Source organism: Rhyacophila brunnea, unplaced genomic scaffold, assembly GCF_057557595.1.
Source record: "Rhyacophila brunnea isolate RB1 unplaced genomic scaffold, BYU_Rbru_1.0 scaffold_5, whole genome shotgun sequence".
Taxonomy (NCBI): Eukaryota; Metazoa; Arthropoda; class Insecta; order Trichoptera; family Rhyacophilidae; genus Rhyacophila; species Rhyacophila brunnea.
Genome location: NW_028233170.1, coordinates 13,837,015 through 13,850,620, shown reverse-complemented (window position 1 = coordinate 13,850,620; position 13,606 = coordinate 13,837,015). Strand labels below are relative to the sequence as shown.

The 13,606-nt window shown below is 31.3% G+C and overlaps 1 protein-coding gene across 1 annotated transcript; it reads left to right on the top strand.

The window, feature by feature from the left end:
* Positions 1 to 290: 290 nt before the first annotated feature.
* Positions 291 to 5,710, top strand: Fsn (F-box synaptic protein). Its single transcript, XM_085955342.1, has 4 exons — positions 291 to 647; positions 733 to 1,006; positions 3,834 to 3,924; positions 5,271 to 5,710. Exons 1-4 carry the CDS (start codon positions 325 to 327, stop codon positions 5,363 to 5,365), a joined length of 783 nt encoding a protein of 260 aa, XP_085811468.1. The 5' UTR covers positions 291 to 324; the 3' UTR covers positions 5,366 to 5,710.
* The last annotated feature ends 7,896 nt before the right edge of the window (positions 5,711 to 13,606 follow it).

Sequence of the window (13,606 nt, the reverse complement as noted above, 5' to 3'; positions counted from 1 at the left end):
GGTTGTTAGGCTAACGTTGGTTTTTTTTGTATCGAGTTTTATATTCTTTATTTACAATTATATTATTTTTATTATTTTACTGTTTCCTGAATACTTTATTGCCTTCTTATTAAAGTTTTACTATGTACCTATTGTACCTATGTCAATATTGTGTCCAATTCAAAAGACTGCTGTACTATTTTTAAATGTTCCGCTTTGAAAAAACTTGAAGCTGGCAGCATTTCTCAAAACCGCGCTTAAATAGTCTATGCCTAAAATTATTGGTTATTCTATCTGTTTCGTAAAATGTCTCTGGGCTGAGCTGTCAAAAAGTTATCTCCTAAAATGAGCGACGATAGCGATGATTATGCGATAGCCGAAATAATACATGATAGTATTTTAGAAACAATATTCTCATATCTAGATCTTAATGATTTACGAAGTTGTTCTCTCGTGTGTAAAGCGTGGTATAGAATATTAACAGACGAAAACAATGACGTGTGGAGGTTACATTGTATTCGGAAACTAGCAGAAGAAGCATTGAAGTCCGATCTTCTATCAACAGTTCCGACATATAGAGCAAAATTACGTGCATTTTATCATGCCTGGAATCCGAATGATTGTTCAAGAAATATTTATATCAAACAAAACGGGTTTACTTTACACAGGTAACTCATGCAAATGTTATAAACGTGAACAGCTTGTGGACATATCCGATTGTGAGATTTATGATTTTCTTTATCGTTTTTTTAGGAATCCTGTTGCTCAAAGCACCGACGCATCGCGAGGAAAAATTGGTTTTAGAAAAGGTAGACATGCATGGGAGGTAATATGGGAGGGACCATTGGGCACAGTTGCAGTTATTGGAATAGCAACAAAAGAGGCACCCCTTCAATGTCCTGGATACGTTGCCTTGTTGGGCTCTGATGAGCAGAGCTGGGGATGGAATTTAGTAGACAATCATTTACTACACAATGGTGATGCTCAGGGAAATTATCCAATGCTTAACAATCCACCCAAATACCAGGTACACTGAATGTTAAATTGAAACTTTTAACAATTTTAGAGTTGTATATAATTATTATTATTATATAATTCTTTATGTTAAGAATGCATAAAGAATTGGTAAATGTGCCGCAGATACCGTCATGAGATTTTATAATTTTCTTTTTAGACCAAATCTAACCTACCCAAACCTAATAATACCTAATTTGTGTTTTAATTATTGTTATTTTAACCTTAGCTTGTGATAATGATGCATCAAAATGTATGAAAATTTCAAATTTTCAATTATTCCTTTCCACGCGGACCGTACACCTGTTGTACACTAATTAATTGGCCATTCGATATAATTTTAGCATGTTATTTAAATGCGGTAATTAAATGCTCCGCAGTCAACAAATTAACAATTATTGGATCCTATGCGCTGACAGAAAAAGGTATTTATTATAATTGTCTACATGGAATAAACTGTTTTCGTAAAAAAAAATTATAAAAGCTCATGACGGCATCTGCGACACAATTACCAAAGAATTTTCTCAATTCTAATTAACAATGGTGCCGAAACAGTCAATGCACCACTGCATAATCCATGTTACTTGATCCGTACAATAAAATATGACATATTAGCAATGGTGTATTTTTCTTTATCCTTTACGATAGGAATAAGTATGGCTACCGATCAATCTGGAAGTGTCACAACAAAAACCACTCTTGTCTGCATGGTCTACCCAAGTTACATTTTTGTGGTAAAACTATCAACATCGCTCTTATGCCACAATAAAATACATTCTCCATCTAATAAATACACATATTGTTTTTAAAATGTTTGTATGAACTATTAACAGCCTACCTCCACCTGGTACTCAGAGCATGTACCTAATCGATGAGTGAATGACCATTTCTCATTAACACGTTGATCGCCATGGGGGTCACCGGTGACCGGCATTGGATTACGTTCAGGGGGCCATGGGGGTCACCGGTGACCGGCAAAGAAGACCTGCCTTAGAGTTGTTCTACAGCGCCGGCGGGCACGCGCGCAGTGCATTTTTCGATACGCGGTGACCGGCATGGCCCTTCTGTATATTACTGCCACTTGGCCTGAAAATATGTCTTCCCAGTCACAAAATATAGGCTCACTAATGTAAAGAATGTACATAGTGAAAAAAAAAGTTTTCCTTTTAAATTGTAAATGTGTTTTTATTGATATATAAATAAAAATTAAATAGATTATAAAAATGTAAGTTATAAAAAAAAATATGTAAATAATAGAAAAATAGAATAACAAAAATGATTATAAGGTATGTATACGTATATTTCCAGTTTATGTGTATCCAGGTATTATACTACCCAATTTGAAAACATTTATTCCGTATTTGTGCCTTTTCTGTTTATTATACTATCTAAATATAATTCGACCGCGAAATGGCACCATGCTCTCGTCAACACATATGGACAGGTGACCGGCGAAATGGCCGGCCCGGCGCAATAGAATAAATAAACTTGTTGGCGCCGCGACGGACACATGTAGCCGGCACATCATAAAAACCAATATTTACGTTAAAAAATCATCAAAATGAAAAAAAACATTATATTCTTTCATTACCTATCAAATAATACCTTAGAAACAAATAATCATTTTTTAACTATTTTCTGTATAACTAGTTGGCGATCAATGTGTTAAAGAATCAGTCAAGAAACCCCAGAGGGTCCAGATCCACGCCGAATTGTAGGCTCAATGGGGAAAAAATGCTGACTTTAATATATTATAATGACAAATATTTATCACAAAATCAACAATGTCAGTTCTTCTAACAATGAATATACATTGCGTACGATACTTTTCAATGGGACATTTGAGCATGTAATCCGTTAATTTGTTTAACACCAATTCACAAATTGCATATTGATTTATATCATGCATAGTACAACTCTTAATCTAACATAGGTGTCATGCAGTGCCCATTATTTCATCATATATTTTTCCTGCGTGATTACATTATACTGTGGCGTCATTAATATCTACACATTTTGGAAAATTGTTTTTAGGTTATACATCGTCGCTATAGGATTGGTTTGTCGAATAGACCAAATGTTCAGGAGACGAAAAACAAATTTCATAATCCTATATTTAAATACATGGAGATATTTTAATTCTTGTTTTTACAGCATATGAATGATGTATTCATTACCATTACAAAGTAATTTTAAGAAAATGATGGTTCTGGTCCAATTAGATTAGATAGATTAGACAAAAAAAAATTCTGCATTAAAAGGTCGATTTCGACAAAAACGGATATTCGATAAACCAATCCTATAGCGACGACATGTTGACGATCCACCGATTGATCCCAATATGTATTTATAGCTTCATGGATTAATTGACTCATGCGGCGCATAATAATAATAGTCATCTTCTTTTTCTCTATGTTTATTTGCTTAAAATTAACTTACGGTAAAAGAAAATAATAGTGTAATTTAATTATCTCAGTTAAATATTTTTATTTTAATCAAGATGTGTTATAATATAAATTAGAGTATGTATGCATTGCATCTTTAAAACTCTTTGGTTCTAAAGGAATTCATTGTAGATCATACATTGTCTTATAGAAATGATATTTCTAATGGGGTGGCATCTAAACCAGAGTAACTTGAATCATTCAACATCAAGTCAGCTTGTCAGGGGTCAATATCAGGATCAATATCTTTGCACTGGAAATCTGAGAAATCAAATGAATTGCTATGCTGAATCGCTACATATTCTATTATGAAATGTTCAATTTGTGATCCATTAATGTAGTGATTGTGATATAATGCAATAAGTCAATAAACTTAAATGTATTTTTATGAAACAGGTTGGAGAAAGAATTAGAGTAATACTAGACTGCGAGAGAAATACACTATCATTCGAAAGAAATTACGAGTTTTTGGGAGTTGCTTTTAGAGGTATGTTTATTTTTTTTATATTTCTCACTATAATATTATAACATGCCATAAGGCTCAATTACAGTAGTGTAAATAGTGAAACAATCACAACGTATGCCTCAGAAAATCATTAAAATAAATTGTGATTTCACTGGAAACCGAAACTGGACTTCCCATGTGAGAAGCCAGTACCTCACGCATTGGATTACGAGGGTCATCCCTTACTTAGCTGTGTTAATAATAACATTACCTTGGCCTACTTTGATATACTCTGAGCCTGTAAATATTAGTTTTAATTTGCATGACTCATAAACAAGAACATTCACCCGGACACTGAAAGATTTGAGGCTCGAATCCCACTTCTATCTTTGTGGTGTAATATAAAGCCCAAATTATTTTGGCAGATTCTCAGGCCGACTGTTTGTCACAATCGTGAAAAGTCACTTTTGAATCATTCCATAGGGTCGTGACCAAATTGACTAGATTACCGAAAACATGAAAATATCCAATTAACCTTGAACTTCCAATTATGTCCTGCCATGCGTTTGTCATAACACAAATTTGACGTTTACATAATGAAGGCTGCCTGACTTTATTCATTATTTTAACCGACAGTTACAATACAAAACAAAAATAATATCCTAGTAATTACAATCAGCAACTCGTGACTTGGCTAAATGTCATCTCCAATAGTTTCCATTGGCATTTAAAGTTACAACATACGAGGTGAAACTATTTAGTGTTGCCACTAAGCTGAATAATATATATTTTTAGCTTTAAGCCGCGTTGCCACGATCCAAGTACACTCGGAATGAGTGCCATCCAAGCACACTTGTATGAGACAGCTTCATACAAATTACTCCTATCCAAGCTACTCGGACCGCGTCCTACTCATCCAAGCTAGCTTGGATAGGAGTAATTAGTATGAAGATGTCTCGTACGAGTGCGCTCGGTCCAAGTCAACTTGGATCATACTTGGGTCGTGTCAACGCGGCTTTACTTATAATTGTTAAGACTAGCAACTTAGCGTATATTATGACCCCATTAAATGAAGCGTCATTTCGATTGAGTTGGTAGCTGAATCATTCCATGTAATTGCTATTTAAAGTTGATGATCGTTGAATCGGGTTGGGCTTATGTATTTTCAATAAAAAAAGGTTTAATATTAAACCTTGTGTATAGTAATAAATATTAAAATAGAATTGAATATTATGTAATAATTTAATGTTTTACCAAAGTTCAAATGATTTATCATGGAAAATCGTCAAGGAATCCTTCACACTGTGGAAGTCAATCCATATACTCTGTCTTGAAGTTGAAATGGTGGGTTCCCTTTTTTTCGTATATATTTTTTCTTTCATTTATAGGTTTGCCGGACAAGAAACTTTTCCCAACTGTTTCCGCAGTCTATGGAAATACTGAAGTATCAATGGTTTATATAGGACCACCTTACGATGGATAACATCTCGTGCTATGGGACTCTGGGTAGAAGATGATTTTACGTCTAATATTTCAAGATACTTCACACATTTGATTATAAACTGATGCTCCAAATAGAATTATTCCAACAATTTTTCAGTTGAAATCAGACCAGAATATAATATAAAATCAATAAATATTCATTCAATCTATTACATACTAATGTTTGTTGAGGTTTTATGCTGATTATTCCAATAAATTTGAACCAAAAACTGAATTGGAATACTTCTATTTTGTGTCATTGAAACCAAGTGCACTGAACCGTTTTTATATATTTAAAAAAATCTCAATATAAGTACTAGTTGTAGTCTATGGTCTTTGATTAATGAATAAAAAGGAATCTCTTTGTAGAATTAAAAATCTATCGATCGGCCGTACTATATATCCTTCCAAATCCAGAATTTTGTACTGTCGAAGTGGTTGAATGTTTTTATTATAAACTCATTAAATTTAGTAACCAAGGATGCCTTTAATTGTTGGCATTTAATGTACATAGTTAGGAATGCTAGGCTCGTAATTATTATGTTTATTTTTAATAATAATAATTACTGATCTCACAAATCCCTGCCATATGTTTTAGTTTATTTATGTAATTATAATAATATATTATATCGACTGAATCGATGGGTGGTATTTGCGAGTCATTTACTGTGTAATGTAAATATAAAATTTTGTCATATTTATAATAAATAATAAGTCCGTAATTCTTAGTCTCTCCTCATTCAATTTGATCTCATTTGTTTACATTATTTAATTAGGTTTTATGTCACACAACCATCAGCGCGCTAGATTATACAATATTTAGATTTGATACCTATGGTATTCTTCAATTCATTGTTTCTACTTAGTACAAATATAGTAAAATGTTTAAATGTTTAATAATTTACCTATTTTGTTTCAAATCGACTACATTATGTAAGTGCTCATTTATTTTAGCTTCAGGCATCTCAATTCTCCTTACATTTCAATCACATTTATTTTATAAGAATAATAATTATATTATGACAATTCAAATCAAATAAGTAGTTTCAAATTTATTCAAAACTTCTATTGCTTTCTTTGAATGACTTTGAAACCAAAGAAAATCAGTCGTCTTCATTGTAATATAATAAATTGCTTACTTGCTCACAAAATGTAATATATTATTATTTTCTAATTGTTGGCATGTGAAATTATGTATATTATTATTACTTACCAAATAATGTGTTATTTTGCCAAAGTTTTGTTGTTACTATTTACATAATTTACATAATATACTTACCAATATTATTATTTTAGTCTATACTTACACGTACTTGCATAGTATGTACTTAAAGCCAAATGAAATTTTCATGTATGTACTATTTTTAATGTAATGGCAAGTTAAATAATATAGTCAATTGGAGACCTAGTTATAAATTGCCTCTTTAAACTGATTTTACAATTTACATAGATTGCTTCCTCATTTTAATTAAAGCAAATTTTCAATATTTTTGTCAATTGTTTTCTTGTATTTAATTTTATTTTAGTCTTAATCAATTCCTGATATAGATATTGTAACACCTGTCTGGAGCATTCCAGTAAGACTACATATTAATATGTTTACTTTACTATTAAAAAATGTATTATGATATATGTATCTCGATATTGATAATTTGCTGTTTTTTCAGTACTTACCTTAATGGCTGTTTGTCAATAATGTCTCATGATACCTAGGTAAATGGTTCTGTCTTATCATGTTCCATCAGACCTATAGTTGTGAAATACACTCATGATGAACGATCGTGAACATATTATAACATCATACCAAAGAAGCTATATTTTTTTTACAATTGTTTATCACCAGGATACAGTATTATTTCAATTTTATTTATGTTAATATTTAAAAACAAAATATGTTATTTATTTTTTGTAATACATTTCACAAAGGGCTAAACAAGGCGAATGTATAAGGTCACCATTGTGTAGAAAGTGACATTTGCATTGTGTGGCTCATGGCCGGCATGTTTGCCGTACTCCTATGCAGTGACAGTGTTTCAGTTAGAAGTATTACAGCCACCACCTTAATTGCTTATTTCCCTAATCATAATATGTTCTTTTTATTATTACTGTAGATGGCCAAAGTTTATTGACACCCCGCAAATAATAATAAATAAGACATACTGGGCACTTTAATTTTTTTTATCCCATACTGGCATATTGACAAGGCTTGGTTTGATCATGCATTGAAAAAGGGAAGATATTATGTTATGCCAATGTGGCATCTTCATTGAATTTTAATTGCTGATGCTACCAAACATTGACTCATATATAGTACGATAAACAATCTAATTAAGACATTTCCAACTAAAATTATTGTCCAGTCTGAAAACTTCAAAGAGACTTCTTAACTAGGCACCATAAATGCTAAAGTAGGTACCTATTTAATTAATATTATCTGATTTTGTGTAAACTTTGTTAGAGAAATGCTTCAAATGTTTGCGTCATACCGTATTTATTCAGTGGCTAGTTTTTAAACTTCAAGAACATAACATTATTATTACTGAAATAGGTTTTATGCATAGATAATGTTCAATAAACAGATATAGTGAGTTCATGGCATTGGAAAAGAAAATAATACTGCTACTGCGGTTTTTTATCTGATTCTGTGGGATTCCACTGTATACCCATGGCTTAAATTAAGTTCATAATAATAACTAATTGCTTCTTTGCTTATGGATCGACTCGTGATAAAATATGACATCATTCAAAGGGAATCTTTTATATCCAATTAGATATTAAAAAATTGTATATGTCATATTTCCACGTAGTTACTAATCCCATCAGTTTTTTTTTACCTTCATTAAACGGTTTTTGCATATTTTCACAATACAAAATGCCATTTTTTACAGTTTCTCGAAGAGTTTGTTTTGGCTCAGTGCCATGTTACCCGAAGACAGACGAAGGTAACCTACACCCAGTTATATTAAATTCGGCTGTACTTCCTGTTTGGTCGTATGTCAAAATCCAGGAAGCTAGAAAAATGTTACAATATATTTTCTATTGAATATGATGTATTCTTCATTGCTTTCTAATTGTTGATATTATATTCTTGACATCTAACCTATTTAAAGTTAATGGCTACTAATTTATCAAATTAAACTACTCAGTGCATTGCCAGTTTGACACTTGATTTGTTTTGTCATTTACCTATTTCAGTGTCAACATCAATAATTTTAAATTATTTACCTTAACTTGGTAAAATAATTTATCTTAAACATTCGTTAATGCACCTCACGGCTACCTACCACTAAGTGACAAGTGATGATATTCTTCATATCCAAACCATTTCTACAGTTTCACAACTTCAAATCACGTACCTTTTTTTTTTTTTTTTTTGCTTCCCCATTGGTTGATTTCTGATCCTTCTGCGTTATTTAATTGTATTCTTAACATACTCTTGATTATTGTTGCTACAGTAAAACCTCATTAGTAGAAACACTGATAATTCGAAATTCACCGTAATTCGAAATTTTCCTGAAAAAAAAGTCCCTTGAACATTATTTTCATATAAAACCATACCTTTAATTCGAATTTCGTAATTCTAAATGATTTCAGAGTCCCTGACACATAAAAATATTCAATAAATCGTAATAAAGTACACTATTTCATGAGCCAGTCATTGAAAATTGTGACAGACTTTCCTTAAAACATCAAAAATTTCTTATTTTATGATGGTAATTAAAATAATCCTGACATTTTATGACCCAATTCGGTAGGCACAACTATGGTCAGAAACGAAATTAATGAAAATCAAAAAAAAAAAAAAATTCTTATATTTTTCCCCCATTTTGTAATTCGAATTTTTTTTTCGATTTTTGGTCCCATGGAATTCGTATTAACGAGGTTTTACTGTACTTTAATTTACTATTTAAACCAGTAATGTTTTGTAGAACATACGTATATTCTTAGACAGTGTGATACACAGTATTCATGTTATTAAATATCACTAAAATGTTTTTTTTTAACAGTAAACAAGCAGGAAATCATTTTAAATAGTTTTTAGAACATAACTATTGATGAAGTTGAAGAGTGCATGTAATAGATAATCGTTATAAATTACCTGACATATTCTCAAGAAGAAATTAAAACTAACCCGAGTTAATAAAATCACTATGAATAAATTTACTGTACATAAAATAATATATACGATAATTATTTTACAAAACGAATTAATCGGTGACATCTGTTATTTATTTGTTAAAAATTTGTAAATTTACCATGACTTTACATAATTTGTAATGAATAAAAACAAAATATCCAATCACTGTTTTTTATTTTCCTTCCGCATACACTTTCAAAAAGGCAAGGCTCAGCGCAGTAGAACAAGTGGTTTTTGTCAGGATAGGAGCATGGAGAATTTCGACAGTCCACTGCTCCAAATTTTCTATTTTATGCTCTAAAATTATTTTATATTTATTATAGTATTAATTCACATCAGTGATCGCCAAACGGTTGCTCGCGAGCAACCAGTAGCTCGCGGCGGCGTTTTCAGTAGCTCGCGTAGGATATTTTATCATTTATAAATTTGCCTCTCAAATTTTATTTATTGGACTCTGAAATGAAATATTTCTCGAACTAAGTTTAAATGAAATGCTTAAGAAGTTGCCGTTGTAATATGAATTTCTTGGCGATTTGTGCTATATCGTCGAAAAAATTTTAGAAGATGGCCCTTCATCAGAAATTGAATTGATAGAATTTCAATGTGATTTGTCGCTTAACCCATTCGCTGCAGACCTTTTAATTAATATTTAATTACCACATTTAAATAACATGCGAATTATACCTGATGGGCAACGCACCAGTTAGATGCAGTGAATGGGTTTTAAGAATGTTGCCTTAACTGTCGAATCTGTATGACCTTTCGTCTCAACAGAATCACAGATGGTACATCTTCATAATTGCATTTGGATGGGAGTGACAAGGTAGGTACTAACGGAGAATTGAAAAAAATGTAGCGGAATGTGAACGCCATTTTTTTCACTAATTATTTTTACTTTTACTCACACTTATTTCAAGAAATTTTTCAATTATAATTTTGTTTATAAATAAATAATTAAAGTACACATTTCATGTTTTATTGGAAGTCTGATGTCCGAATTTATTTTAAGTAATATACTTAATAATATTATGTATCGTACGATAAAGGACGATGATAAAAAATATAAAGTAGGAATATGCATAAGTAGCTCACCAGACTATTTCAATTTCTGAAAGTAGCTCATATCCTTATTGAGTTTGGAGACCACTCATTTACATAATATGAGTAAGTAATACATTAATACTAATAATGAATGTATACCTCCTCTGCAATTATACATCACAAAATAAATCATGATGGACATATTATCCTAAAATTTAAATTTTTACTTGCAGTAATGAATCTGCTGTCAGATAAATTTTTCAAAACCTAGAATAATTTGTGAATTATTTTTTCAAAAATATAAATAAGGTGAGTCGGGGTAAGTGTAGCTACTGAGATATCTCAGTATCTACTACAAAATGGATGATACCATATATGGAAAGGTGATAGCAAAGTCACCGATTCATAAAAATAATCAGAAATGGTGTCGATACCATGTTTTTTAAGGTGACTACATGAATTATATTCTCCAGACGACATTTTGAAATCGACGAGTGCGATGGTAGCTGTTACTAAACTATTTTTTAAAACACGGAAATCTGCACATTATGGATGTAAAATTTGGTGAGTATATGTGTTTTGATACCCTGCTTCACATTGTTACCGCCTAAACCATGGCATCCTCAGAGGATCCAAGGCCATGAGGTCTGAATCATCATTGGGCGGATTCATGCAAACATGAGCACATCGACTGCGAGACAAATTTCTAGCCCGTAAGCTTAGACGTATAAAAATTTATACTCACCCTTTAGAAACTTAGCCAACAAAGTCTAAACTAAATAAGTATTATTCCATGAATACGTGGGTATTACGAATAATTACTTTCTCAGCATTAATAATTTTATCAGAAGCCTTGCCATTAAATTCGTCCCTAGCATAATAAAAAATTATTGACCCAGCGTAAAAAAAGAGCATCCTAAAAGCACTTACCTACTTATATTAAAGTCATGCATAATAATAATTAAATACCTATAAATTCATTCATTCCAAGCCATTCAATGTAATGTATTTAGATTAAAATAATGTATATTAAGATTTTATTTATAAGAATATGTCTGTGTTCATTTTGTTTAGATATTTCAAAATATTATGTACCTACCTACCTAAGAAATGCAGTAAGGTGAGTCGGGGTAAGTGTGACATAGATTTTAATGAGATGAATTTCAACCTGGTTCATGATGAATTGGTATGTTTTAAACAGTTGAAAACTTTACCATATGATCTACAATATCATTACAATTAATATTTACAGAAGAAACCCACTGTATATCTTACTATAATACGACATTTTAATATTTTTTGATTACTAGTCAGTTTGTTACACTAACCCCAATATTGGGGTAAGTGTAACTAAATTCACCATTATTCCAAAAGTTCTTCAAAACCATAACGTATTACATCCATAGAAAGGAAATAAGTATATCATGTCATGGATATTGATTCTTAAATTAAAACTTTTGTATAGATTTTCAACAAAAATGATCTCTATCATTTATTTTGGGGTAAGTGTGTCATACTAATGTATGTAGAGCTAGTGATGTGCCGAAACAAAAATGACGTTTTATATTAGGTAGGTACTTCATTATTTAATGTGGTTATCTCAGCAACGGGAGTGGTGGGTAAATCAATCAAAGGCTTTTGAAGATTAACTTATAATTTTATTCGTCTCGAAAGAGCACAAATACAAAGTACACAATACAGGAATGCAGAGTAACCCTAAAAATAGTCAGTACTTACATGACAAAGACGTAAGCACTTACAGTCAAATCAAAATGATAAAGAGGTTTGTCGATTGTGTGCGGCGTGAGAATAAGTGTACGAAAGAATGAGTTAAATTTGAAATGTTATAATAGCTTCACCAAGAATTAACAGGGTAAAACATTATTTTTTTAGCTCGAAACAGTGAGCATTAACAAACAGTTGATGAAATTTAATATACATAACATGATTACCTATTTTCGTATTATTACAAAATTAAATAACAATCAGCAAAAATAAAATGTGGATACAAATAGAGAGTAAAATATAAAAGAAAAAATAATAATTAATACACAAAAACATTAAATCACTAGTAACGTTTTGGGTCTCATTCTCGAATCATTCTTTCGTTTTTACTGTACTTACAATTATTCAAGTTAAGTGCTTACTTACAAAACTATTTATTCTAACTTAATTATTTCGAATTACAATATTTGAAATTGCATGACTAGGTACCTACTGAATATTGTAACCAGATATTTTTGTTTTGAAAATTATTTAGCCTTTTCGTCCAGTTGATGGTTGAGGCAATATGCAGATGACATCCTCTTCTTTCACTTCGTAAATGTCTTCTACTCTTGGAAATGAAAACATAGTTTTGTTTTCTTTTTTAATCGTCTTAAGTTTTCGAGCAAACTTTGTCAGAATTCTGTCATCTTGCTCAAGTTTTATTATAACTCCGATAAAATGTTTCACAGTTTTTTTTTAAGCAAATTGTACTACAATCCATTTTCCAATCTCTAACATTTCTGAATTAGATGCAACTGCAGTATCATCAAACTGATCAAACAATTAATTGAAGGATCGTTTTCCTCATCGCCGAGCCAATCATTAATATTATAGTCTTGCATATTATCTTCGCTTTCGTCACTTGATGTCCATGACAAATCTTCTTCCGATGACATGGGTTTGTCGGTTCGTGTTTTGTTTTTGTTTTGGTGTACTTTTATCGGTTTCAATACCTTCTTCTGAATGTTAGTTTTGTCTTGCAATGGCTTTATTTTCTTTTCTATTGGGACATTATTTTCATTCGCTCCATAACATCATAACATGTAATCACTTCTGCTCCTGGGGCAACCATTTTTCTCTTATTCTTTATATGCGCCTTACTACTGATAGAATTCAGCAAAAGTGTTTCAAACAAAGTTTTTTCTATATTTTCTGCAGGAAACTTTTGTAAAGTGGCATTTCTATTAAACTTTCGGTAACTTCTTTATTTGGTAATTGAACAACTTTGCAATCCAGATTTAATAGGCTTAGAAGAACATTTTTGAGTCGAACAGTCCCCATACAAATTGACGAATT

What these genes read in the sequence shown, in the direction of transcription:
- Fsn (XM_085955342.1), top strand. Translation starts at nt 325, where the DNA reads ATGAGCGACGATAGCGATGATTATGCGATAGCCGAAATAATACATGAT. An exon ending in ACAATCCACCCAAATACCAG is followed by an intron (nt 1,007 to 3,833) that starts GTACACTGAATG and finishes TTTATGAAACAG; the next exon opens with GTTGGAGAAAGAATTAGAGT. An exon ending in TTTGGGAGTTGCTTTTAGAG is followed by an intron (nt 3,925 to 5,270) that starts GTATGTTTATTT and finishes TTTCATTTATAG; the next exon opens with GTTTGCCGGACAAGAAACTT.